The sequence below is a fragment of the Bos grunniens genome, chromosome 16 (genome assembly GCF_055505025.1).
Source record: "Bos grunniens cultivar Pamir isolate PY7600 chromosome 16, Bosgru_T2T1.0, whole genome shotgun sequence".
In the NCBI taxonomy this organism is placed as follows: domain Eukaryota; kingdom Metazoa; phylum Chordata; class Mammalia; order Artiodactyla; family Bovidae; genus Bos; species Bos grunniens.
The window spans coordinates 80,802,903-80,829,672 of NC_141180.1; the positions used below are offsets into that span (position 1 = coordinate 80,802,903).

A 26,770-nucleotide genomic window follows, 5' to 3' on the forward strand; every position below is an offset into this window, starting at 1 on the left:
CCTGACCCGGGGTGAGGGTCAGTGACGGGGTCACTAGAGGTGCCCAGCTCAAAACCTGCCCTCGCTTAGGAAGGAATTTAACCCTCTCCCTGCTGGCTCATGACTAGTCACCCTAACAGATCTACCTGCTCGGAGGGGAAAAGTCACTGCAGAGAGGATCACACAGACCCACGTGATAACTCTGAGTGCACGGTGGAAGTGAACACTGGATTTGGAGGCCGGAGGTCTGAGCTGGAGCCCCAGCTCTGCCACAAAAATCAAGGTACAATCCTAGGTAAGTCCTAATTTTCTGAGCCTCAGTTTTCCTATCTATGAATTGGCAGTCAACATACACATTGTGTGGCTTGGAGCCTCAGCATAGTGATTTTCTAAATGTCAAAATGCTTCACACACTTGATGGTTTAGAAACCCCCCTACAACTGTTAGGGGTTTGGACACCTGGAACTCACTGTGGGGCCTGGGACACACCACCCAAACTTGCAAGGTCTCAGTTTTTCCATTTGCTCATGGGATAAATGATTATTTCTTCTCTCAGAGATAAAACTTTAAGTCGGGGAGGGCTCCAAGGTCTTTGATGCTGCAGAAATACAGGTGCGGCTAAGGCCCTGGTTCCCACCTTCGGGCCGCAGCCCGCATCAGCAGAAAGACAGTGGCAGCCCCTGCCACGTTTCTGAGTGAGCACCAGCTAAGCACCTCACAGGCATTTTTGGTAGCAACAAAACCCGTTTTATAATTGAGGCACCTGAAGCTAAAGGGTGGAAGCCAAATCCCACAGAAGGTCCACCTGCCTCCAATCCAAAACCACAGCACAAGGACTCTGGAGAAAAGGCAGCTTCCCCGCAGGTGCACCCAAACCAATCAGCCCTGTCTGCTGCAGGGTGCTGGGGGACAGCCTCCACTTCCTGCTGGGTTCCTGCAGGAGCTCTGGAGTGCCCAGAGTCCAAAGGTTAGTTAAAGGCGGTCTGTTACTATGAATTATAAAGATTCACCAGCAGTTGGTTGGGTCTGGTGAATGCAGTGGTTTCATGCTTTCAAGCGATTCAGACTTACAAGCGAATTTCACCAGTTTTGCAAAAGTCCATTCTACTTGGTGTGGAACTGTCACCCTTAGTGACCCGATCAAGGGACAACACCGGGTAAAGGACAAGAGGCCGCACACGCTGAGCCAAACTATCATTTATGCTCCACCTGGCGACACCCTGCCTGCAGGTGGTGGGTGAGAAAGTTCACTGTCTTTTCTGGGCTGCCCTCCAGCGCCGGCACAGTGAGGTCCACACGCTGGGGTCCACACCCGAGCCCACCTCCACCCCACACCCTACCCCTGCTCCAAGGTCCGGGATCACCTGGGTTAGCAGCTCTTGCCCTTGTTTCTTTGGGCTACAGGAGTGTATGGGTCACTCCTGTAGCAGAATAATCACAGCAATAGTAACAGCAGCAAATGCCTGGATAAGAACTCCACCCCCACCGCCCCCCATAGCAGACAGTGTCTGAATTTTCCAGGTAACCCTTTTTATTCAATCTTCTAAGTACCAGGTATGATTGTCAGCAGCAATTTATAATTCCTGAAGCTAAAGCACAGATTGGCTAAGTAACTTGGCCAGGGTCACGTGGCACATCTGTACACATCTGAAGGAAGAATTTGATGGGGGGCTGAGAGAGGTGTCACAGCTGACGGAGTCTGTTCACCACACTCTCCCTTTCCCAAATCGCATGTAAGCCATGCTCATGACCCAAGGGAGGAGCTGCCCCCACATCCAGACAGTCTGCAGGAGAGTTGCACCATCATCCCAACACCACCACCATGATGGCCATGATACTAACATCAGCTCCCACTAACTGGAATCTAGTATACTCCAGACACTGTAATATATAACATCACTTCATTGAATCCTTTTAAACTTGGGAGGTAGGTATTATTCTTTTCCCACTTTGTAGGTGAAAAAACTAAGCTCAAAGAAAGTTCTAGTATTTGCCAGAAATCTTCCAGCTCAGAAGAAGCAGAGATAGGATGCAAAGAGGGATCTGTCTAACTCCACCTTGCACCCAGCCTCTGAAACCAAGCCCACAGAGACAAAAATGTCTTCAAGAGTCCTGATATGGAACTTCTCCGGTTGCCCGGTGGCTAAGACTCCGAGCTCCCAATGCAGGGGGCCCAAGTTCGATATCTGGTCAGGAAGCTAGATCCCACATGCCACAACTAAGACCCAGAGTAGCCACATAAATAAATAAAAATTTAAAACAAATATTAAAAAAGAAAAGAAAAAGAGTTCTGGGGCCCTGGCCCACTCAGCTAAAAGCTCTGTTCTCACAATGCAGCTGGTTCCAATGCTCCTGTCTTACCTCCTGAGACAGATTACTGCTTCCTGGTGGGTAGGGTTTGGTCTCCTCCCCACCCCCACCCAGTGCCTTCACATGATGAGGTATGGAGTAAAGCTTATGCAGGTCAAGAAGCAACAGTTAGAACCGGACAAGGAACAACATACTGGTTCCAAATTGGGAAAGGAGTATGTCAAGGCTGTATATTGTCATCCTGCTTTATTAACTTATATGCAGAGTACATCATGCTAAATGCCAGACTGATGAAGCACAAACTGGAATCAAGATTGCCAGGAGGAATATCAATAACCTCTGATATGCAGATAACACCACCCTTATGGCAGAAAGTGAAGAAGAACTAAACAGCCTCTTGATGAAAGTGAAAGAGGAGAGTGAAAAAGCTGGCTTAAAACTCAACATTCAGAAAACTAAGATCATGGCATCCGGTCCCATCACTTCATGGCAAATAGATGGGGAAACAATGGAAACAGTGACAGACTTTATTTTCTTGGGCTCCAAAATCACTGCAGATGGTGACTGCAGCCATGAAATTAAAAGATGCTTGCTTCTTAGAAGGAAAGCTATGGGCAACCTAGGGAACATATTAAAAAGCAGAGACATTACTTTGCCAACAAAGGTCTAGTCAAAGCTATGGTTTTTCCAGTAGTCATGTATGGATGTGAGTTGGACCATAAAAAAGCCAAGAGCCGAAGAATTGATGCTTTTGAATTGTGGTGTTGGAGAAGACTCTTGAGAGTCCTTTGGACTGCAAGGAGATCAAACCAGTCCATCCTAAAGGAAATCAGTTCTGAATATTCATTGGAAGCACTGATGCTGAAGTGGAAGCTCCAATACTTTGGCGACCTGATGTGAAGAACTGACTCATTTGAAAAGACCCTGATGGTGGGAAAGGTTGAAGGTGAGAGGAGAAGGGGACGACAGAGGATGAGATGGTTGGATGGCATCAGTGACTCGATGGACATGAGTTTGAGCAAACTCTGGGAGTTGGTGATGGACAGGGAAGCCACAAGACTGAGTGACTGAACTGAATTGAAAACTTATCCATACTCTGAATATCTTAGTTGTTAAAAAATATATCAAACCATTGCCTTTAAAAAAGACATCTAGAGATTAACGTTCATCAAGCCTGAACAAAATGAGTTTGCTCATTTATGGAGAAATGGCACATCTCAGAAAGTTGGCTGCACTCACTCACCCGTGGGACTGAAGCCCGGGTGAGTGTGGTCATGAGACCAGGAGAAGGAACATCCCCTCCGCAGGCTGCCAGGCTCGGTCCCAATCCTGGGAGCCCAGAGCCCTGCGGGGGAAGGAGAGTTGTCTCTGTTACCAGGTGGTTCAGCACAATTTGAAAGCAGCAAAAATGTCTTTGAATGGAAAGAAAAAGCACAGGGTTCTGCTGGAATTTTGTTGCAGAACAGAGAGAGGTTTCGGCTTCAATGAATGAGCCACCCATTCTGACGTTCTCTGCTTCCTCACTGTCAACCAAGTCTCGGCTCCTTGGCCTGCGTTCAAGATTCCCTCTGACCTTGAAGATCTCTTCCAAACTGCTCTCTAAGCTCACCCCCCAACCCTGTTTCTACCCCAGCAGGGTTCCTCAACCTCTTGGCTGGTAGCTTAGTCGCCGTTGTTCCACGGCACCTGGCACGGAGGCGCCTTACTAACATCTGTCTTAGCAGGGGATGGGGGTTGCTAGTGGAGCCCCAAGTCTCGTGCTCAGCCCAGAGCGTGTGTTCCACAGCTAATAAACCTATCCATGCTGGATCAGACCTGAGTTCACGCTTTCACGGACCCCTGGCAAGAGCCTTGAGCTAGCAGGAGAAAAGGATGTCAACCCACAGAAGAGAGGACAGGGAATCTGCTTCAGGACCGAGTGGCCGTCAGCTGTGTGAGGATAATAAGATAACAGTGAATCCTCACAGCTGGAAACCAGGCCAGTTCTCTCACTGCCCAGCATCTCTCTCCCCCACTACCCAACGCATTACGTTCTCACCCTTGGCTCTTTCCGGAGTCCCACAAAAGCTTCTTATCCTTCCAATGAGTCTGCCTTTCAACAACCATCTGATGGCAGCAAGCTTGGAGACATGCTTGGGATGCAAGAAATGGCTACTTGAGAGATTCGCTCTTCCGGAAGCAGACGAGGCTCCTCCCAGGCATGAAGCAGAGGCCGGGGATCAGGCAGCACTGTACCTGACCCCGAGAAGCCCCCCGCCAACCAAAGCTCTCTGCCCTTTGGCACTTCGGCCACCTGGGGGATGCGGACCCCTTGAAGAATGGCTAATGTGGCTGCTTCTAGTCAAAGCCAAACAGTTGGGAACAGAATGAAGGGAAATCACAGAAAGAATGAAACCGACTTACATGAGGAACGGATGGAGAAAGGGGGCTTGCTTCCAGGAACAGGGACTGGTGAGGAATCCAGGGAAGCGCGGAGGCCAGCCTGGAGGAGGGGGCGCCGCAGGTGCTGCTCCTGGCCTCTCCATGGTCTTCCGGGACGCCACACAACAACCTGCACACACACGGGCCCTGCGCCCGCAGAGCGCTATCTACTGCCCCGATCTCGCGGCCGCTGAGCTAAATTCCACCAGCTCAGCTCTTTTGCAGAAAGGGGGTTGCTTTGCTTGTGCACCATTCTTTCCACAAGGGTGGTCATCTTGCCCGCTGCCCCTCTTCCGGGGTCTTCTCTCACACAGCCGCTCTTCTTTCTCTGTAGGAGTGTTCCCAGGCCCTGCCGTCTCAAGAAACTACAGTGACTCTGCTCTCATCACTGTCCTGACCTCATTTCACAGAAAGCAATCAGCAACCCAAGACCCAGTGGGCCGAGGTGGGAGGGGGCTCCTTCCACTTACAGGAGCCATTTGCGGTCCCGTGGGGAGGCCGTGCCACTCAGAAGGGCATCTCCCCACATGGGGCTGGGCTCAAACTGGCCCTGAGCTAAAGCTACCGCCAGCACAGGCTGAGGCCCTGCATGGTCGGTCCTGAAATTATCGACCCGGGTGTTTTTCCTGTTGAGCCTCTTGCTAAGGCCCTGCAAGTCTCCCCTCAACACTGGAGAACAGAACGTGCTTGGCTGCAAACCTGGCCATCATAAATTGCTAATAACAGACTCTCAATCTGAAAAACAACATCATAGAAGGCCTGGCCCTTCTTTTCTGCTCCTCTCATCCGCACCACAGAGGAGGCAATGGCACCCCACTCCAGTACTCTTGCCTGGAAAATCCCATGGACAGAGGAGCCTGGTAGACTGCAGTCCATGGGGTCGCTGAGGGTCGGACACGACTGAGGGACTTCACTTTCACTTTTCCCTTTCATACATTGGAGAAGGAAATGGCAACCCACTCCAGTGTTCTTGCCTGGAGAATCCCAGGGACGGGGGAGCCTGGTGGGCTGCCATCTATGGGGTTGCACCGAATCAGACATGACTGAAGCAACTTAGCAGCAGCAGCAGCAGCATCCACACCACTATTTCCGCAAGACCAAGAAGAGAAAGAGATGCCTCCTCTGGCCACAGGGGAGAAAGCTGCTCCCCAGAGGCTCACTTTCACCTGTCTTCAGGCACAAAAGCTGGGGCCGAGGAGTCTGAACAGGAAACGTCCATTTTCCAAGGTCCCTCCTCATCGCTAAGCTCAATTTATCCTCAGATTCATTGAGCACTTGCTAAGTGCCGAACTCTGTGCACCTAACACGAAGGCGCAGAGTCCCACTCACAGGTGGGGGTCACTGGGGACCACCTCCTGTGCTCACCCAGGGGAGGGCGATCGACAGCAGGCTGCCGTGAAGCTGGCTGTCTGTCCCTCCCTGCAAGCGTTCCCTGCCCTCTGCGAAGGGGCTGGGAGAACAGAGCAGGAGTGAGGCTGGACAAGAGCAAAGAGCCAGGGGCGGACATCTTTGAAAAGAGCAACAGTAAGAGGCAAATGTGAATGTGGCTAGGTATACATTATAGAAATCGTGTTCAGTGTACTGGTTATATGCAAATTATATGTAAATATGTACACAGCCCTCAGAAGAATCCAAGTGTCGCCTCTACTTTTTCTGCCTGTCTCTTACTCAAGCTGTTTCCAGGGTTACCTAGGAAGCTACTATCTGACCACCTGGCCAGGGTACTGCAGAGTACTTTCCCAGTCCATCTTCCCGCCTTCCCCTTCGTATCAACGTCTCTCCTTGATCTCACCTCTCCAGGAAGGCTACCTGAGAAATGTTGAGTACAGAGGAGAGAGACAAAATGGAGCATGGCCAAGGTAGCAAATGAAAGGAGGGGAGGAGGATGGTGGCCTCTGCCAAGGCAACTATCCTTCCAGATCTGGGCCCAGGACGGGCTCCCTGCAGCTGTCAAGAGGCCCTCAGACCCCAGGCATTCCCTGATGCCCTTAGCCCTTTCCCATCACCAGTTCCCCCAAACCAGGGGCAGCAGGCCAGGGGCTCCTGCAAACACCCCACCATGGTTCCCACGTGCGTTGCCACGTGGCACACTGGCCCCGTGGACCAGCCTCATCTCTTCAGACCCACAGTCAGTGTCGAACTAAGAGGCCCCACCACCCTGCCTGTGAGTCCCAGTCTCCCAATGCACAAAGCGAGGGATGAGGCACCCTCCGCCCTTCCTAACTGACAAGGTTTCATGAGGCATCCCTGAGATGAGCCACATGGCAGGACCTGTGCGTGGAAGGCACCACCAAGAACAGATGCAGAACTGTGACTAACTCCACAACCGGATTTTGAAACTGCAACAAAAATCACCAGGGTAGCTGTCTTCATCCTCATCTGACTCTACTGCTACAGCAACACAGTTTTTCCCAGGAAGGGTACAAGTGGTCCTTCCCGAGTTGCTGATGGGAAAAGCGAGGTTCCTAGCGGTGGCGTGACAGGCCCGAGGACACAGTCTAGAGCAGGCCTTGGTCTCCTCTGGGGTCCACGGGCCTTCAGCGCCCACTGGCCCCACAAGCACTCGCAGAGCAACGGCTAGAGGAACCTGGAGGGCCTGTGGGAGCTGCGGGAAAGGCAGGACGAGGAACCCACTGCTGCCTAGGGGGCAGCACCTGGGCCGGACTATGGGAGGTCAGCACTGCACTCGGTCCAGCAGGCCCAGCTAGCGCCCTGGGAAGGCTGCCGCTGATCCTTCTGGCCCTGGGTGTCAGGCCTGACCCAGAAAGTGGGCAGCCTGACCCGTTACCAGCTGGAAAATCAAGGAAGGAAGTAAACAGAGCACCGTTTCCCCCCTACAGATATAGAAACCTAGGCACAGGAAGGGTGATGGCACTGGCAAGACCAAGCAGAGAGCAGCCCCAACAGCTCCCATGAGGCAAATCCTGGGCAACTGCTGTGTCTCAGCACTTCCTTCCAATGGCTACAATGACTGCCAAAAAGGACAACCCACTGCCTCAGTTTATGGGTAAGGAAAATGCAGCTCAGAGAATTTAGGTAAACGGCCCAACCTCAAGATTCAAAAACCAAAAGCTTCCAGTCCAGAACTTTCTGACTCTAAGACTCCACGGTGTTTTTACCGAACCATCCTGCTTCTCTATAAGTTGAAGAGCATTCCAGAGTGACACTGAGTGGTTCATAACGTATTGGCGTGGGAGGAGAAAGAAAGATACCGGACCCTGGAGCAGGCTATGGATGAGCTCAAACCCCTTCACCCACGGCCAGGGCCCTCTGGAGCCTGGCCTGGCCTCCAGTGTTGAGGCTCACAGACCCTAATGCAGGTGCGAACAGGCGCCTTCACACCTCAGGGCTGCAGTTCACAGGGTGCCCATGCCTGAAAGGCTTACATTCTTGAGCAGAAAACACCCAGACCTCACTCCAAGCCCAGTTCAAATGTTGCCCCTCCTTGGACTTCCCTGGTGGCACAGTGGCTAAGAATCCACCTGCCAGTGCAGGGAACACAGGTTCGATCCCTGCTTGCGAAGATTCCACATGCCGCGAGGCCACTGGGCCGGTGCAGCGCAGCCACCAAGCTGGAGCTACAGCGCCTGTGCTCTGCTCTGCAGCAAGAGAAGCACCCTCAGCAAGAAGCCCGCGCACCACAGAAAAAAGAGCAGCCTTGCTCGCTGCAGCTAGAGAAAGCCTGCGCAGAGCAACGAAGCCCCAGCGCAGTCAAAACGGAAGAAATTAATGAGTTAAATGAGGCTGCTCCTCCTTTATGAATCACTCCCTAAAGATCCTAGAAGAGCCGATTGCTCCTCCAGGGCATTCCAGAGCCCTTGGACACCCCTGGCCTCTAGTACTTGACTGGACTGCAATTATTCTCTTACCTGTCTGCAGTGGTTCCTGTCACCCTATGTTACAGATGAGGAAACTGAGACTCTGAGAGCTTTTGTTACTTGCCCAAGGCCACACAGGCCGTCTGGCTCCAGAATGCTCCTGTCCGCGAGGGCGCTGCTATTCTTCCTTGCCTCCCCCATCCTTAGTGCAGTGCCTGGCCCCTGGCATTGTCCAGTAAAGGTTTGGTTCATTAAAGATATGGAGGGACGGGGTGTTGCTGCTCCCAGCCACCTCCACTCCGAAGCCCACCTGCAGCCCTGGGGAAGCCCCCAGGATGCCCTACTTGTCACTCCACCTTCCACCACTCCTGACCTTGGCTGCCCTTCTCCTGAAAAGCTCCAGGGCCTTTGCCTCGCTCCTGTCCACTTCTTCCTGCAGTGCCCCAGCCGCTGCAAGGGTCTTTCTGTCTTTCCAACGGGAAACTGAGACTCACAGAGGCCTCACGGACAGTGGATCTATTCAGAGTCACGTGTCTTGCCCCCAGGGTAGCGCCTGATAGGGACTGGTTTTACCTCTGCCTCAAGCGAAAAATTTTAAAAAAGCAAGCCCCAGGATAGGGGAGTCTGGAGGTCAGCAGCGGCCCTCCCCTCAGCCCAGCACCCTCTGGCTGACCTGGCCACTGGTCTGGGGCGGGCCTGCGGGGAGCGGCTGCTCCCCGGGCCAGGGCGGAGGAGACAAGCGGCCTTTGTGTCTGCAGCCTCCTGAGACACCTGTTCCCCCTCCTGCCCGCCTGCAGCCGCCCTCCCTCAGGGCCGGCCAGTGTGCAGCCTTGTTTACCCCGCGGCCCTGGCAGCCAGAGTGGCCTGCTCCCAGCATGGGGCTGGGCGGCCCTGCCAGCACCTGCCCGGCCCTGCCGCCGGCCAAGCACAATCACCCCGCTGTTGACACAGTTGCTGATTTTCGGGAGGGACGGGAGGGCAGAAGCAGCAAAGGCATTTAGCGTCCGCCTGCTAATTTGCAGTTGGCCCGAGCAATCCTATACCCCATCCCTCGTCCAGCTCCCCCAACTCCTTGCCCCCCGGCTGCCTAGGAGAGATTTGGGCTTCCTGTCCCTGGGTCACTTGGGTTTCCCACCACAGGCAGCCCCGCACATCTCATGCATATCAGTGCACCCCAAAACCCACCCTGCCCATGCTGCCACACACAATCCATAGCCAAACAAGGCTGCCAGGAGCCCCCAGCTACCCTGTCTTTGAGCGCTCACTAATTGCCCTCCCCTGCAAAGTCACGATGCTCCAGGTCCTTGGTGAGGGACAGGATATCTGAAATGCCCTTGGAGACCCCAGTGGGGCCCTGGGAGATGTGGGGAGACCTGCCCTTACAACCTTCTCCCTGACTTGCTCTCGACAAGCTGTCTCCTCACCTTCCAGGTCACTATGCTTCCCCTTAAAAGAAAGAAAGAAAGAAAGTGAAGACCCTCGGTCATGTCCAACTCTTTGCGACGCCATGGACTGTAGCCCACCAGGCTTCTCCGTCCATGGGATTATCCAGGCAAGAATACTGGAGTGGGTTGCCATTTCCTTCTCCAGGGGATCTTCCCGACCCAGAGATTGAACCCGGGTCTCCCTTATTGCAGGCAGACGCTTTACCCTCCCCTTGAAAGAAAGAAAGAAAGTGAAGACACTCAGTCGTGTCCAACTCTTTGCAACGCCATGGACTGTAGCCCACCAGGCTCCTCCGTCCATGGGATTATCCAGGCAAGAATACTGGAGTGGGTTGCCATTTCCTTCTTCAGGGGATCTTCCCGACCCAGAGATCGAACCCGGGTCTCCCTCATTGCAGGCAGATGCTTTACCCTCTGAGCCACCAGGGAGCCTTCCCTGACTGCCCAGATCTGGCTGTGGTGCCCTCCTGGATGCTTGGACACTCTGCAACCCTCCCCCGGCACCTCCCAACCTTCACTTCATCAGTCAGTACCTAACCTTTACCTTCATCAAAACTGTGAGGGCCTCACTGGTCTCTCAGCCCGTGTGCAGGGCACAGCTTTGAGGCCACTGCCCTCCTGCCTGCTGGACGGATGCATGATGGAGCAGCGCCCTTGGGTCAACCCCACCTCCACCCCAGGTTCCCACTTGGACAGTCACCTCTTGGGTTGATAGGGCCTGGTGGCCAGTTGAAAGAGCTTCAGGAACTACCTGTTAACTTGCCACCAGCACATGAATTTAGATGGGTAAATCTGATTAGCCAGTCATCTCCTAAGAGATCAAAGAGCAGGGTCTTGAAGGACAAGGGATGAATGAGTCTGATGATGGGAGAGGGAATGGGGAAGGCAGGGACAGAAAGACTCAGCGGGCCAAAGGCCAGGGAAGGCACCTGGGGGAGAGGTTACTGTTGGGGGGGCAGGGACTTTCCCTCTGACCACTTCCCTGCCCTATCTGAGAGCCTCGACTCAGGACTCGGGAAATTCGCTTCACCCTTTGGTGAACTGTCTGAACAGGATGCTGACCCCACAGGAGGGCGGCCGGAGTCAGACTCTCCAGACCCCTAAAACTGCCGGGTACACACACACCCATGCTCACGTACAGCACTTTCCTCAATTCTGGTTCCCCAAACTCCAAGTCAATCAACACCCAGAGAGAGGAAACAAATATCTAAATATCATCTCCAAATTGCCAGTCTCAAGTTGAGGAGTATGGATCTCAGGGCAGGGAGATCTGGTAGCAGAGAAAGGAGCTTACCTTGTGAAAACCACAGGTGGCTGATGCTCTACATGCATCAGTTCCAAAAGAGCCAGCATGCATAGCTGTGCAGGGTGTGCGCTACATAACTCCAAGAGCCCCGCTCACCCAGACGCGAGAGTCAGGCTCATCCCTGACTTCCTCAGACACCAAAGAGAAAAATCTCCCCTGCCACCTACCTCTACCCCAAGCAAGATGCCCTTTTTCTGTTCTCTGCCCTGTTTCTTGGCTTGGGGACCTGGGACAGCTGAGCCCTTCACCCCCACTAAGGGGAGAAGCCTTGATCTCCTGGCCTCACCAGCCCAAACGAGGGGACCCCACTGAACTCCCCAACCCTAGTCTTCTGGTGGAGAGGTGGGGCTACACTCCCCGCCCCCCCTCCAAAAATGACACAGGAGGAGACTGCGTCCCTGCAGAGAGGAGAATGGTGGGTGATCGCCTCCCTGGTAGGCTAGAACTGAGCCCCCAGTGTTGGGGTGGGGGGAGGGGAGGCCTCGCTCTGGCTCCTGAGCACTGGCCCTGCCGGACTCTCTCTCCCCTTGCCTCCCTGACACCGGTCTAATGTCCCCACTGCCTTCCAGGGGCTGTGAGAGGTACTGCTGGTTCCACAGGGCTAGCAGACATGGGCTTACACGCGCTTACACGCTCTTTCACATACCCTCCCTCTCCACCAGCTACGGACAGGGGAGCCAAGCAAGTCAGAGAAATGGCAGGTGCTGGAGGGCCCCTCCCTTTTGCTTTCAGCGGCTCCCCACTCACTCCCCACTGGCCCCAGACCGCCTGGTTGTACCTGGAAACAAGCGTCCTTCCAGCCCCTCCCCACTAGCCTTTTATTCGTGCTTCCTTCCCCACCCCACCCCACCCTACCTTTCAAGGGATGGGCCTGGAACCAGAGCCTCGCAGGAATGGGTGAATGACTTCAGGCTCCTTCCTTGGGCTGGGGTGAGGGTGCTGAAGCAAGGCTGGGTCAGAGCGGCACACCCGGGGTGCACGGGCCAGCCTCTGTGGCCAGGTAGGACTTGATTCTTTTGAGTCAGCAGGAGGACAGCTTTAGCCAGAGCTCACTCCCTTTCCTGCCTCCTCCCAGGTGCCAGAAGTAGGAGGCCTATGGGCCAGCCACTGGACAGCCCACCAGAGCCCACAGCCCACCGGGGAGGGGAGGGGAGGGGAGGGGAGGGGGGTGGGGCGCGCGGGGCGGGGCCTGCTCAGCGGTCATCCCGAAAGGGTATCAGCCCAGTGTTACAGGCCTCTTATACTTCCAACTATTGCTTCTCCTACCATTCTCTTTCAGCAGAATATTCTACTATTGGTCAAGCCTTGATTTCCAGTCTTCCAGAGAAGAAACACGGACCACTTTTTCTGTTTCACCGTCTGGCAATTCTACATATATTTTAAATTCTTTCCGTTCTGATTATAACACCTATTGTTGTACTACCTTTGGAAACTACAGAAATATAGGAATAAGAAAATATAAGCCACAATTAAAACATTAGTAAAAAAAAAACAAAAACAAAACAGAAGTCAAGAAAGGATGGAGGTCTGGGGTGGGCTACTCCCAGCTACTGGCGCTTGGCTCGCTGTGCGCTTTAACTCTGACTGGTCACTGACCCTCGTCTTGGCCTTACAAGGAAATCCCCCAACCCTGGCTGCTCCTTCAAAAGGCTGCACCTGGATCCCCAGGGCACCCACCTCATGCCCACTCAGCGCAGGCCCTGAGGCTGGAGTGGGGCACCTTCAGCCCTGCCAAAGAGCAAGCAGGACCGAACCCTGAGGTCCCTGCCCCTCCGTGGGAGAGGACGGGACCAGGCCCTCTGGCTCCCACCCCTTCCTGTTGCACAGACGGCACATTCCATTCCGAGTCAAGCGAGGGGCGGGCCTAGCAGAGGTGAGGCCGGGGAGATCAGTCTGGCCTCCTCTGGGGTGGGGCCCCCAGAGAGCTCCAGGTCTGGCAGGGATTACAGATCCAAGCCACCAGAGAAGGGAGCCTGAGTGGGCGTGCCCTATCTGTGGCTCCTTTGCGTTCCCCTCTCTTCAAGCCAAAGCACTGACACTCTACCTCTGACATGTCCCCAGAAGACACAGAGGGACAAGACGGGGAGTAACGCTAAACCATCCCCCCTCAACCAGGCCGCGATCGCCTGGGCTGCTCATGTATGGGGCTTCATGCCAAGGCCATTTAAATGCTAAGGCCACTGATGATGGGACAGGAGTCTGCTGCGTGTGTCAAGAGAACTGAATTAAGATTTGATGGCATGTGTCAGGCTTCCCAGAGGGACCAAGTGGGCCTAGGCAGTGATGCTATTTAAGAAAAAAACCTGGCAGCTAGAGATACTGTCTTCACTTCTTCCTCTCCTCTATGGCCCCAACATCCCTCCCCCATAAAAACACTCCTGGCTGGTATCGTCAGCCTTTGGATGAGATCCCAGCCCCTGCTGCTCCTCTAGCTGGTCCTCCTGTGCGCACCTGAGATGCTGGGCCCCACACGGCATATCCTGGGCTGTGCCCAGGCCTTGGATTCACCCCCTGATGACCCTGGGAGCAGGCAGGGGATACTCTGGCCACTTCACTCTGGACAGAGATGTGTTCCTAGGGGAACCACAAGGGCCTTCACCATCACGAGGCCTGAGCAGGGTCAGTCTCAGGGCTCTCTGGCTAGGCCCGTGGATGCAACAGGTCCTAGAGCTGAACCGAATGTCCCATCCACCCCATTCTACCCCTCTTAGGAGGGAACTACCATATCACTGCTGCTTAGAGGAAGTATTTGAATTTTTAGAAGGAAGAGTCACTCCTGATCAGAGAAGCTGGCAGAGGTAAACGTGGTGCTACTCAGCTGGTTTGTAACAAATCTCCTGTAACAAATCTCATCCCAAGGAGCTGGAAGGCAGGCCAAGGAAAGGGCAGTCAAAACAGGGGTAGCCCAGGGCATGCTTTCCTGCTGGGGAGTGGGGAGACGGGCCGATGACAGGGTATGTGAAAGCGATCTTCCGTGTGTCCTGGCCCCCTGAGTGGTGACAAGCACCGTGACAGCCTTCCTGGCTCACATACCTGAGTTCCAGGAAGAGAGGACTAGCAGAGGGTGAGAATCGCAGCGAGTTCAGGCAGGAGTGAGCCCTCTTAAGCAAACACAGAACACAAAAATAATTCCCATTCAAAGCACAATTTACTGTGGGCCTGGCCAGGCCTTCCCAGCACAGAGCCCTTTTCAAACACTCAGCTTCACCCCTGAGTAAGGCTGGGGAAGGGGGCGTGTGGGCACAGTTACATTTGAATTCCCCTTTTTCCAGTTGCCTCAGCTTCCTAGTGAGGGAGCTGCCCAATAAGGGTCAGACTCAAAGCAGCCCCAGAGAGCAGAAAACCCGCACAGAATCAGGTGTTAACCCTCAAGGACGGGACACCTAGATGCTCTGGAGGAGCAGGCCTTGCTCAAACGAATACTTGTCTGACAACAGCAAACCCAGATCCTCACCATTCATGGACCACCTACAGACTCAAACAGACGTGAGCCTCCCAAACTCTTAACAGGGAAGTATTGCTGTCATCCCATTTCATAGATGGGGAAATGGAGGTTCAGAGACGTTATGTGATCAACAGCTCTCCTGGCTCTAAATTCTTCTTACTGTATATATCATGTTGCCCTGAGGCTGCTAAGTATCACAGTAGCAAAATGTTCAAATGTTCAGGATGGGGCCCTCCCTACTAGGAGGAAAGATGAGAATAAGGATGTAGATGAAACCCAAGATATTTCCAAAGCCAAGGCAGCACTGGAAATTGTCAGCATTACGGATCCCAGCATTCCTGATTACCAAATCTGAGCTGGAGGTGGAATGCCCTCTCAAAGCAAGAGCAGAGCATTGTGTTAGGCAATGGTGTGCTAATGAGACTCACTGGCTCTACCTCCAGAATGACCCCCACCAGGCCGCCTTATCCAAGTCACCTCGACTCAGAAACAGTCTGCTAGCCAGCCTCTCTTCTTCAGTTCCTGCTCCTCTTCAAACTACTCTTTACTTAGTAACCGAAGTGATACCTTTTTTCCACATTTCCCCCCACTTGTAAAAGTAATTTGTGACCATTGTAGAAGGCCGGAAAAATTAACAGAAGATAAAGGAGAAAATACAATTCACCCATATGTCTGGTGTCCAGAATTAACCTCTGCAAACATTAAGGTAGTCATCTAGTCTTCTACATATGTGTGTGATGTACATACCATTATCTTTAAAAATTTGTACTAAAATATACAGTTTTAGATTTTTTTTTTTTATTATATACCTCTTCCAGGCTTACGCTATACTTTTTTAACTATGCTCTCTGGTTTTGAGTATTTTTTTGGCATAGTGGACACATACAGATGGTACTATTGATACACTCAGAAAGGACAAAAGAGTCTACAGAGAAAACACCATCTTTCCTTCATCCCACCCCTCAGCCACCATTTCCCTCTCCTGGGGCAACTCTGACTACCAAGTAACCTTTTTTTATGTTCCAAATAATCTTTTAAAATCATAAATCAGAATGTCACTCCTCTCCTGAAAACTCTTCAATGGCTTCAATGATGAGACCATTTCAGACCTGGCCCTGAAATGCAGGCTCCGCACCAGGCCCCGGGTGACCAGCCCCGGCCCTCCTGGCTTCTCTGGGCCTCGGGTGACCAGCCCCGGCCCTCCTGGCTTCTCTGGGCCCCGGGTGACCAGCCCCGGCCCTCCTGGCTTCTCTGGGCTCCCTCTCCAGCTGCACTGCTGCTGCAAACCCTGTTCTGGCTGCAGGGGTCTTTCTGTTGCTGCTCCCTCTGCCTGAGTCCCCTTCCTTCAGGTCTTTGTGCAGCGAGCTCCTTCTCATCCTTTAGGCCTGGACGGAGCGAGTCTTTCCCCAGGTCAGCTTTTACTGGCCTCCCCACCCAGGACCTCTGCTGACAGTCCCCACACATACACTGTCTATCACACCACCGTGTTGTATTTCTGAACATCACACAGGATCTAATACTGCTTTGGCTACTTATTTCAAGAGATTTATTGCCTCCCTCCAGAAAGAAGGCTCTCAGAAGGCAGGCACACTACCTGTCTTGTTCAACCCTGAAGCCCTGATGCCTAGCACAGGCCTGGCATACAATAGGAACTCAACACATTTCTTTTAAAGGGATGAATGAGGAGACTAAAATGCTGGTTCTCATCATTGAGAGCCCACTTGCAGGATCTCCAAGGACCAACTTCCTGGCCATCTTCTCCCAGGACTGGGGAGGGGGTTAGGGGGTCAGAGAAAGAAGAGAGAGGAACCTATTGTCCAAGGTAGGGTGGGTGGGCAGCAGCTGCCTTCCTCTTCCTGTTGCCCAGCTCCCCCTTACTTGTGCGGTGCATTTGCAGGGTCCAGAATCAGACAAGGAGCTTATGACAAACCCAGATTCCTAGTAACCACTCCAACTGCAAGTGGAAAATTGAAGGTGGAATCTTTGCCCCTTATTTATCCCAAATCCTACATCCAGTCTGCCCAGGCAGCTGGGATATTCCAAGTTCCCAAGTGAGCCCCAGCAGCAGGCAACACAGATGGCACCTTGGGAGCAGAGCTCCCCCAGGAACAGCCTCAGCCCATCCCACTTGACTCTTCCCTGGGGCCTCAGACACCTGGGCTCCGCTCTCCAGAAATTCACCCGGCCCCAGAGACAGATATGGGCATCCAATCCTGAGCCAGGAGCCCAGGCCAGAGCACTCTTGGGGATGCTCCCTTCCTGGGGCCTGATTTCCACTGAGAGAACACTGCCTCGAGCCAAGATTGATTTTTAAGAATGAGGAAAAGGAGGGAATAAAATGCCTTTCAGAAAAATTGTGAAGGGATGGAGGAGGGGAAGAAGAGAGGAAGGAGAAAAAGAAAGAAAAAAGCAAAAAGACTTCACAAGATACAAGGAGTGCTGTTGTTCAATCACTATGTTGTGTCTGACTCTTTGTGACTCCATGGACTGTGGCCCTTCAGGCTCCTCTGTCATGGGATTTCCCAGGCAAGAATACTAGAGTGGGTTGCCATTTCCTTCTCCAGGGGATCTTTCCAGGGACTGATCCTGCATCTCCTGCACTGGCAGGCAACTTCTATATCAACCAGCCGCTAGGGAAGCTCACACAAGGAGTAGGGAGGTGCTAAAATCAGAAAAGGGTGGGAAGAAGTGTGAGGTTTTTTCCTTCCCAGAAATGGACAATAATTATAATTGATTAAATGAGCACAATCAGTCTGCCGCTGCTGCCGCCGCTAAGTCACTTCAGTCTGACTCTGTGTGACCCCATAGACGGCAGTCCACCAGGCTCCCTCGTCCCTGGGATTCTCCAGGCAAGAACACTGGAGTGGGTTGCCATTTCCTTCTCCAATGCATGAAAGTGAAAAGTGAAAGTGAAGTCTCTCGGTCATGTCCAACCCTCAGCGACCCCATGGACTGCAGCCTACCAGGCTCCTCCATCCATGGGATTTTCCAGGCAGGAGTACTGGAGTGGGGTGACATTGCCTTCTCCATGTACAAAATCAGTTGAGTAATAATGGCAATAATAATAAGTCACATTTCTTCAGCACTTACCATGTGCCAGGTACTATTGTATGAGCTTCACTAAGACAGCCCCAAGAAGTAGGTACTGTCCATATTAAACCTATTTTACAGATGAGCAAACAGATACAGGTTAAACTTCTCAAGATCATGTCTCCAGTAGCAGTATCTGGGATCCAAGTCTATAGCCCTGTCTCTTAATCACTAAGCTAGGCTTTCAATGCTCCAACTACCCTCTTGGAGTTCATACCTTCCAAACCTGTATCCTTTTACCTGATCATTAGACCCCAGTTTCAAAGATGTGTGCATAACTCTGCCCATTTTGCATGGGGGGAAATCTGGAAACGTTAAGGGACTTGACCAAGCACACGCTGTCCATAGGTGGGGAATTATACCCCAGCATCTCCAGCCCCACTTCCCAAGGGAGCACAGTAGAAAGCAGGGTCTCTGGAAACTCCACCCAGAGCACCAGCATCTTCTCTGGCTGTCTTTCGCCAGATCCTTTCACCAGCGCCAAGGCTCCCTGCCCGGAAATTCCCACAGAGTCAAAGCAAACTTCCCAGGAAAACTCTTGGGCTTCCTCCTAGCCCCTGTCACGGAGGAGGCTGCCAAGAGCGCCGTTGGAGTCCTTGCAGCTGCCGTCGGCCCTCCAGGGCGGGAAGCCGCGGCTTGTGCGCTCGGGGTCCTCCCAGAAAGGTCTAGGGCTGAAGTTCAAAATTCACTTCCCGCCCTGGGCCCGCTCTCGGCTCCGACCTGGACTCTCCGGCAACCCCACGTGTCTTGCCCTCCCCAGCTCCGGTTAAGTAATGGGGCACCTCCAGCCCGAAGACCAGGCGGGCAGATGGGAGAGTCCCGCGGGCGATCCCCGCGCGTCTGGGGACTCGAGCAGCCGGCGCGCACACGTGCGTGTGTGAGTGTGTGTGCATGTGTGTGACTCGAAGCAGCCGGCGCGCACACGTGTGTGTGTGTGTGTGTGTTTACGTACAGAACGCGCGGGGTGGGAAAACAATGGCGAGCCGCTGGGAACAGAGCGTCTAGACCCCCTTCCCACCCGCCGCCCCCAGGCACGATTTGCTTTTGCAGAGAAATGGGGATGAAAAGATTCTCCTTCCACATGCAGAGGCGGGAGGTTGGGGGTGGTAAGAAGGCTAGGGTGGGAGGGGAAAGGGGGGTGAAACTGGAGCAGCCGGAGCAGAAAACAAACAGGATGCAGAGCCCAGCTGGTCCGCTGGGAAACAAACCTGGACGGGTGAGAGAGGCTGCGTGGCCGGCCCCCCGCACCCAACATAAGCAGGACAGGGGCAGATCTGCGCTGCGGGGTGGGCACCGGAGCCCCAAGCCGGGCGCTCACTGGTAGCCCCGGCTTCTCGCTAGGAAATCCTCGAACTGGACGTACAAGTGAGAAAAACCCAGTGCCCCTGAGCAGTGAGTGAGAAGCCGGGGGGGGGGGGGGGTGCACCCCAAGCCCGGCTCGTGTGGTGCGCACAGACAGACACACAGCCACCCACGGCCTTTCCAGGCTTCCAGCCCTCTCCACACCAGCCCAAGTCTGCCCGCGGGTATCCGCCAGTGCCCGCCAGTGCCCGCCAGTGCGAGGTAGGTGGGGACCCGTTCCTTTGTGAAAAACTTTGCCGAGGATGGAAACTCGCAGAGAAAAGACCCAGCGTGTGCTCAGAAACGTCGGGTCGCGAGTGTCAAAACTTCGGAGGGCGGGCGAGAGAGACGCGACGGCGCGCTCCGGGCACGGAGGGGCGCACTTACGACTCAGCCGGGCGCCGGGCTCGCGGCTCGGCGCTCCCGCTCCTCCTCCGTCCGGGTCCTCGAGGCCGGCAGCCCGGGCTTCCAGTTCACATGCCCCCGCGGCGCGGCGGCCGGGAGCGCCGGGCCGGGGCGGCCGCGCTGGGAGGAGGCACGCCCCCCGCCGTCGGCCGGGCAGTCGGCCGGGACTCGCGGCCACCCCGGGTCCGCGCCCTGCCGCGCGCCGCCGTTGCGGGCGGAGAGCTCGGTTCCGGCCGGGCGGCGCCCTCGGCCGGGCCAGGCCGCTCCCTGCACTCTGCCCTCTGGCCCCGGCGCGCGGCCGGCTCCCGGCCTTCCGCGGTCCTGCGCTTGGACTCGCGGGCTTCGGCGCCGGCCCGCCCGGCTCTCCCGCTCCGCGATCCTCGCCTCGGCTCGGTCCCCAGTCACGGCCTCGGAGGCTGGTCGCGGCGCCCCAGGCTCAGACCCGGGCTCACCGCTCCCGGGCCGGGCTTCCAAGACCCGCACTTAACACAGTTCAGTTCCAAGCCGGGACTGGGAGCGGGGCGCTCGCTGCCGGTTGCTTGCTGCTGCGAGCCGACTCCACAGCCTCAGAGGAGAAAGAGGGAGGGAGACCGAGAGCGGGCTGGGGTTGGAGGAGGAGGAAGGGTGGGGAGATGGAGGAGGAGGGAGGGACAGAGAGTTCCCTCCTCCTCCCTGCGGCCAGGTCCCTCCAGGCAGCAACAGCTGGAAACCTCTGCTGCCCAGGGAAGAGCGAGGGTTCCTGGGCGGCGCACGCGGGTGGAGGTGGGTGAAGGGATGGAGAGAATGGAAGAAAGAGGTGGATTCCTCTCACTCTCACTGCCCAGGTATGAGGTCATTCCAGGGGATCTTCGCTCCTTAGAGCAAGACCCAAGAAGTTGTCGATCCAACTCCCAGCCTTCCAACCCCTCCAGACAGATAATCTGGACTTCAAAACCCTGTTTCAGAACCCCCCTTAGGAATATGATCCCACCTGCAGCTGGACGGCTTCCTAATGTGGCAGACCACTCCCCAGCCCTGTCATTTTGCACTCTCTCAAGTCCTTTTATTTTTTCCCTGACCTGTTTGATATTGTGGGGGAGGGGAGGATGGATTCATTTGAATCAGTGTACTTATTAAATGCCTATGCCTGACCCAACTGAGTGCAAGGGACACCAGGATGAATGAGAAAGTGCCCTGTCCTTTCTGGAGGAGACAGAGGAGTGAGCATATGGTTACAGTGCTGTGGAAAGGTGCTCAGCCAGGCACGTGGAGCACGGGGCCACCAAGAGTGCTAGGGCCTGGGACAGACCAGGCTTCCTGGGGGAGGTGCCATCTGAACTGGATCTTGGAAAACAGCAGATTAAAGGTGTGGCCATCTTGGATCTGCAAATAACACTCACAGTGCAGGTGGCCGGGATCTCAGCTGATGGTCAGCCGGGCTCTAAGACTTTCTGAGGTTTTGGATTTCATCATTCCTCACCACCTTCCTTGGCTAACTTCTCTTATTCATCTTTTATGTCTCAGCCCAGATATCTACTTTCCCAGAGCCTCTCTTGGTGGCCAATCTGGCTCAGAAAGCGCCCCCTGACCCCAGTCACAGATAGTATGGTGACTGTTCATTTGTCTGACTCCCCTGTAAGTGCCGCAGGGGCAGGAATGTGTCTCTCGGGCTCACTGTTAGACTCCTGTGTTTAGCCCGGTCCTGGCAAAGAGCAGCCCTGTGATAAATATTCATTGATCAGTTGGTTGATTGAAAGGAAATAGGAGGTCAGTGAGGAATTCTAAGCAGGCCTCTACTGAGATCAGTCCAACTGAAGGCAGGGAGGCCAGTGACCAGTGGCGGTAACCAGGTAAAAATAATGTGGGCCTGAGCTAGGTATGGGTGAGGAGAGTGGAAAGGAAGAAATGGGTGGGGCTGAGGAGGTGAGAAAAGTCAAAATTCATTCTTCAGGGACTGGCGTTTGGATGAAGCCAACTGCGGGTGAAGCCATTTCAGAGACTATGGAAGCCTCTCAGGTGCCACCAAGCTTTTCCTCCTCCCAGCCAACGTGCCAGGGTTTCCCACGTAGCAGGCTGTCTTCTCTGGCCGCTGATCAGCTTCAGTGGGTAACCTCATTATGGATCCCTCCTTGTAGGGATCCTTAGTTTTGGCAAATGAGATGGGAAGAAAGGAGAGCTTAGGAAGTGGGCTTTCCTCTCTCCAGTACCCCCACCCACGATACCTCACATCACTGGTGTCCACTCTTCCCAATCACCGACACTTGAATTGGAATCTTCATCGTATCTGCCTACTGTGTCTTAGGCATGGTACTATTTTCACGTAGGCTATCTGTTTGTACCTCATGCCAGTTCCGTGAGGGTGGTATCACTATCCCCATTTAGGTAAGAAAAAATGAAGCTCAAGGTCATAGCCAGAAAGTGATGGGAGGAAGTAATCTGACTTTGAAGATTCTAGGACTTTCTATGCCTACTGCACTATTTCCTGACAATACCAGACTTACACATTTAACCCCATGTGACCACTCCCTCCTTAAAACACTCACTCCAAGATCCCACACTCTTCTGAGCTCGCTGGTCGCCCTTTCTCAGCCTCCTCTGTTTACATTTCTCCCGCCACTGTTGTCTCCAGGTGGGAGTGTCTAAGGGCTCGCCTGCATCCTGCATCCCGATTTTCTTTCTCTCTACTTTCTCTCCCTAGATGAAATTTTAACTGTTTCCATGACTTTAAGTACCAATGAGGCACTGATGATTCTCCCAATTTTTTATTTAAATCTCTAGGACTGCCTAATGTACTCTGGATTCATGTATTCAACCACATGCTTGTCATTTCTACCCAAGAACTCACAGACATACTAAACTTAACATGTTCAAAATTGAGCCTTTAACCACTCCCCTAAGACTGTTTATACCCTGTACCATCTTTCCTATCTCAGTAAATGGTACCCAGCACTTACTCAGTGGCTTGAGCCTACAACTTAGGAGTCATCTTTGATTCCCTCTGTCTGATCTAATCTGATTACTGGGTACTGTTGATCTGTCTCCAAAAGTATATCCCAATCCATCTACTTCTCTATCTCCACTGTCCCCACCCTAGCCCAGGCCACTGTGGTAGTCTCTCAGCTAGACTACCACAAACTCACTGCTTCTGAGAACTGAGAAACTGAGAATTCTTATAGGCCACAGAACTTAAATAAGGCTGCTTACAATGACATGACTTTAATATTTGTTCCAGAAATTTCTTGCCTGGGAAGATAAGACTGCAAACCAGTAAATAACTTCATTATTTGCTTCAGGAGCTTGCTAAAAATCAATTTATCTGAACAATAGACTGCTCAGACAGCCCCCTTCTCAGGACAATAGTTTGTTTAACCTGGCAAACCACTAGCTTATCAAACAATTGTTTATTTTTAAAGACTCTCCCCTTGCTGTGTGCTCCAATCCTGAATTGTTATCTTGCAAAATTTGCCCAATTCCAGTCAGATCTCCTTATTAAAGGATCAGTCTTAAACCAGACCTCAAACCCTATAAATATCTCTTTACCTTGAAAGTGCCTCCCCAAACTGTGTCCTTCCCAGAGTGGCTCCTTTTCATTCTCTGGTCTCAACACAAATGTCCCTTCCTCCATCTTTCCTCCTCCCCCACCTACAATCATCTCCCACCTTTATTCCTTTAGACCCCATTTGCCTCCTTCATATCACAACAAGTGATGCTTATTTTATTAGTTTTCTGTTTTCTTGCGTTCTTCTGTCTACCCTTAGACTGTAGGCTCTGTGAGAAAAGAAACTTGTCTGCTGTACTTTCCATTTAATTTCCAGAGCCTATAGGAGATGCTTAAAAAATATTTGCTGAAGGAGTATAAATATTCCCTATTTATGGAGAAGTCATAAAGGGATTAGATTCACAGATTGGTGTGAATTACTCTCCTCACTGTTGTAGGAGCAGGGCCTGGAGAGAAGCTCCAGGAGAGGAAGTGAGCTGAGAGCACGAAAAGCCCTGGCTCACTGCTTTGCCTGAAGCCCCTCCTGCTTCCGGCAGACCACCGCGACCTCCCCAGTGCCACTTTCTCTGTGAAGCCTTGAGGAGGGAGCTTGTGTCTTGGGCCAGGTCAGGTAGGCCCAGGCTAGCAGAGCTAGTTTGGGCACCAGCTCTTCCTCCCGCTGACCAAGGAAGTGCTTGTCTCGATCCCTATAGTCAGACACTGGAGTCAGGAGTAAGTCAGGAGTGCCCCGGTGGTGCGTGGGTGGGCCTCAGCTTTCATAGAGGCACTCCCTTCGGGCTGACGCTGGTGGGCCTCTACTTAGTTCTGAGTTCTTCCAGAGAGTCATCCTCAGGCTTAATTACTATGGAAGCTAATCAAGAAGATAACAAATGGATTCATAGAATGTTTCATTTGCCTATCAGAATCTGAGAATATAAGGTCTGGAAGGAATCAGCCTTCTAGAACCATCTCCTCCAGCTCCTCTCTTTGTGCAAAGAAAGGAGAGGTATCTAGCCCAACTCTGGTACCTTATACGCATAATCTCCTTTAATCTCTCAACAGCTCTGTGAAGATGGGAACAGTTGCATTTTACAGATGAGGAAAATGATACTCAGAGATGGGAAGGGAAGTTTCCGAGACCACATAGTGAAGGGGCAAGAGGTGACATTTGAATCCAGGTTTCTGGCCCTCAAATCCATGCTTTTTCTTCTGTAACCACCCTGCTCCACTTCTCATGGGGTCCTTAGACTCCAAACCATATAAACTAACACTTGAGTGTTATTTAACAGCCTAGATTCTAGCTTAGACCCCAGAAGTAGAAACAACTCTGCTTCTTATGTGAAAGTCAACCTCCTGTCACCCAACAGGAGGACTTTCTCCCGTGTAAGGATAGACCCATATCGCTCTCAACCCGCCACTGTCACTTGGCACACGAGCATATGCATGCAAAGACAGGGAGCCCACTCAGTGCATGTGCTCTTGAGTGTGCTAATGCTGACTTGGGTCCTTTTTATACACAAACACACGCACACTTACACTCGTGTGTGCTTCTAAAACTTCTTTGCTCCATTCGTCATAGTAGTGTAGCTACTATGGGGACTCACGCAGGGGGGAGAGAGCTGGCGTAGTCATTCTCACCTCCCGAGCTAGCACGCATTCTCTCTGTAAGTCTAATCACTAGTCATGCTAAAAGTTGGGGATAAAACCAAGTCGCACGTCTCACTGGACGACTGGAATGGGTGCACTGCCAAGACAGCCACCTCCCTCTGAGAGGGCACCTGCCAGACACACAGACACACGCACACGCACACGCGGGGCATATGCACAACGGCCGCTTTTTTCCTTTTCTCTTTCTGTTCTTTCTTATCCCTTCCCATAGAGGGGGGTCACTGGGTCCCACCTCAAAAGGCACTTGATTGAGGGACAGAGGTGAAGAGGGTGTTTGTTTCCTAGAAGCCGGGATGATTCAGAAAAGCCCGCGGCAGCCTCCTCCCTGCATCCCCACCCCCACCACCTGGCTTGCCCTGCCCCACCCCCACCACCTAACTTTTTTCCGCTCTTTCCTGTCTTGAGGAGACCTAGATCCTCATCCTGGGAGGGACTGGCAACAATTAACAAAGGCACCATGGAGTAAAGACAATTAACAATCCAGAAAAGAGGGGAAAGAGAGGCTTTGTTCTGGTCTCCATGGCAACGGCAGGGGGGCAGGGGGAGGGGGGAGGAGGAGAAGGGCCATCCAGAGAGGCTGAGACTTTCACTTTCCTTTCATCCCTCCCCTCTCCCGCCCCCTTGGGTTTCTGCCAGGGAGACTGAGGGGCTTTGGAAAGGAACAGGGCTGGGACGGGCCATCTTGGCAGGCCAGAGATCTGATGGGAGTGACTGAGGCTCATGCCCCAGCTGAGGACTCGCTGAGGAGCCGAGGCCAGAGCCACAGCCTTGGGCCTGAAGCAAAGGCATCCTCCCTTCCTCCGCCTTCTCTGAAGGGCTTATCTTGTGCTAAGAACAGTAACCAAAGTCTCTGCCCCAGCTCGTGGCCAAGAAGAGCTTGGATGGCCTGTGCTTCCTTCTTCATCAGAACGCAGTGGGAAGTGGGGGTGAGGGGCAGGACCCGCTGCCACAACTTGCAGGGCCCACTGCAAAATGACACGTGGTGCCTTTGTTTCAAATGATTAAGAATTCAAGATGGTGACAGCAGAGCGTTCAATCAAGCCCAGGGCCCTTCTGAGCACAAGGCCCTGCACAGCCACACAAGCCGAAGGCCCAGGAAGCTGTCCCTGTCAGAAGGCTGCCTGGGGCCTGGGCGCCGGCCTGCTCAGTGCCTGTGTGTGCCTGCGTGTGGGAGACGGAGAGAGCACTTGGGAGCAAGTCTTTCCTTCCTGAATTTCTATTTCCTCAACTATTAACAAGGAAATTGCATTAGGTGATCTGTGGGTCAGGGCTTCCTCCTCTCCAGGAGGAGGATGTTTTAGTCTTTTCTCGCTGCACGCAGTCCTGAGCTCCACCTCAGAGAGTAACCAAGAACAGAACACTCATTCCTAAGAGTGAGGTGCTCCAGTGCCCAGCTCTCCCTGGCTTTCCTGCTTGGAAAAGGCAGAAGAAAATGACTTACAAGCGCCAAAACCTGGCTGGCGATCATGCTGTGGGTTTGCAGGGAATTAGAAGGCACCGTCGATCTCACAAGGTGTTTGTAGCCAGAGCAGAAGTGTCTTGGCAGGAGAAGCCAGGCGCACCAGCCCAGCCTCGTGGGTGGGCCTCTCTGTTGGCCACCAGACAGTCGCTGCCAGGTCGTTTCTTGCTCCCAGCTGCCCTAAAGTCATGAGAGAAAATGGGTCAGACTGCAGAGGCTTATCCTTCTGGGACTCAGCTTTGCTGCCCTGTGGATCCAAGAGAAATGAAGAATATTAATCAGAAATCCAAAAAAAAAAAAAAAAAATTAGCTCCATCAAGGGCCCCAAACTAGGCAAAAGGTTGAAGAATCTGCTCTCTGCTTGTATCTCTCTGCCTAGAGGGTATCCTCCCAGGAACAACTTGTAGGGATGCTGTTTTGGGCCCTTCCCCCAAATTCATATATCCTAACCCCTAATACTTCAGAATGTGACTATATTTGGAGACATGGTCTTTACAGAGGCAATTAAATTAAAATGAAGTAATTAGGGTGAGCTCGAATCCAACAGAACTGTAGTCTTGATCAGAAGGGAACATTTGCCTGCAGACGCACATGGAGGAAAGACGCCGGGAGAAGACAGGCGTCCC

At 53.2% G+C, this 26,770-nt stretch overlaps 1 protein-coding gene and 1 long non-coding RNA gene across 8 annotated transcripts in view; one reads left to right on the top strand and one right to left on the bottom strand.

Annotated features, from left to right (window-relative positions):
- Positions 1–19,681, bottom strand: part of SOX13 (SRY-box transcription factor 13) — a 44,906-nt gene extending 25,225 nt beyond the window's left edge. For 2 of the 7 annotated variants that reach the window (XR_015143810.1, XM_086345727.1), the window contains exon 1: positions 4,693–9,132. Coding sequence is in view for 2 of the 7 variants with exons in the window: in XM_086345727.1 (XP_086201853.1) it covers positions 4,693–4,814 (122 nt within the window). In the remaining 5 variants the exon portion in view is untranslated. Of the gene's footprint in view, positions 1–4,692; positions 9,133–12,134; positions 12,437–19,542 lie in introns of those variants that run through there. The other 5 variants (XM_086345734.1, XM_086345732.1, XM_086345733.1 and 2 more) reach the window with 4 other exon arrangements.
- The window catches only part of LOC147357145 (uncharacterized), a 67,747-nt gene continuing 60,023 nt past the window's right edge, over positions 19,047–26,770 (top strand). Inside the window, exon 1 of the long non-coding RNA XR_015143812.1 lies at positions 19,047–19,377. This is a non-coding gene — a long non-coding RNA (uncharacterized LOC147357145). The remainder of the gene's footprint in view (positions 19,378–26,770) is intronic.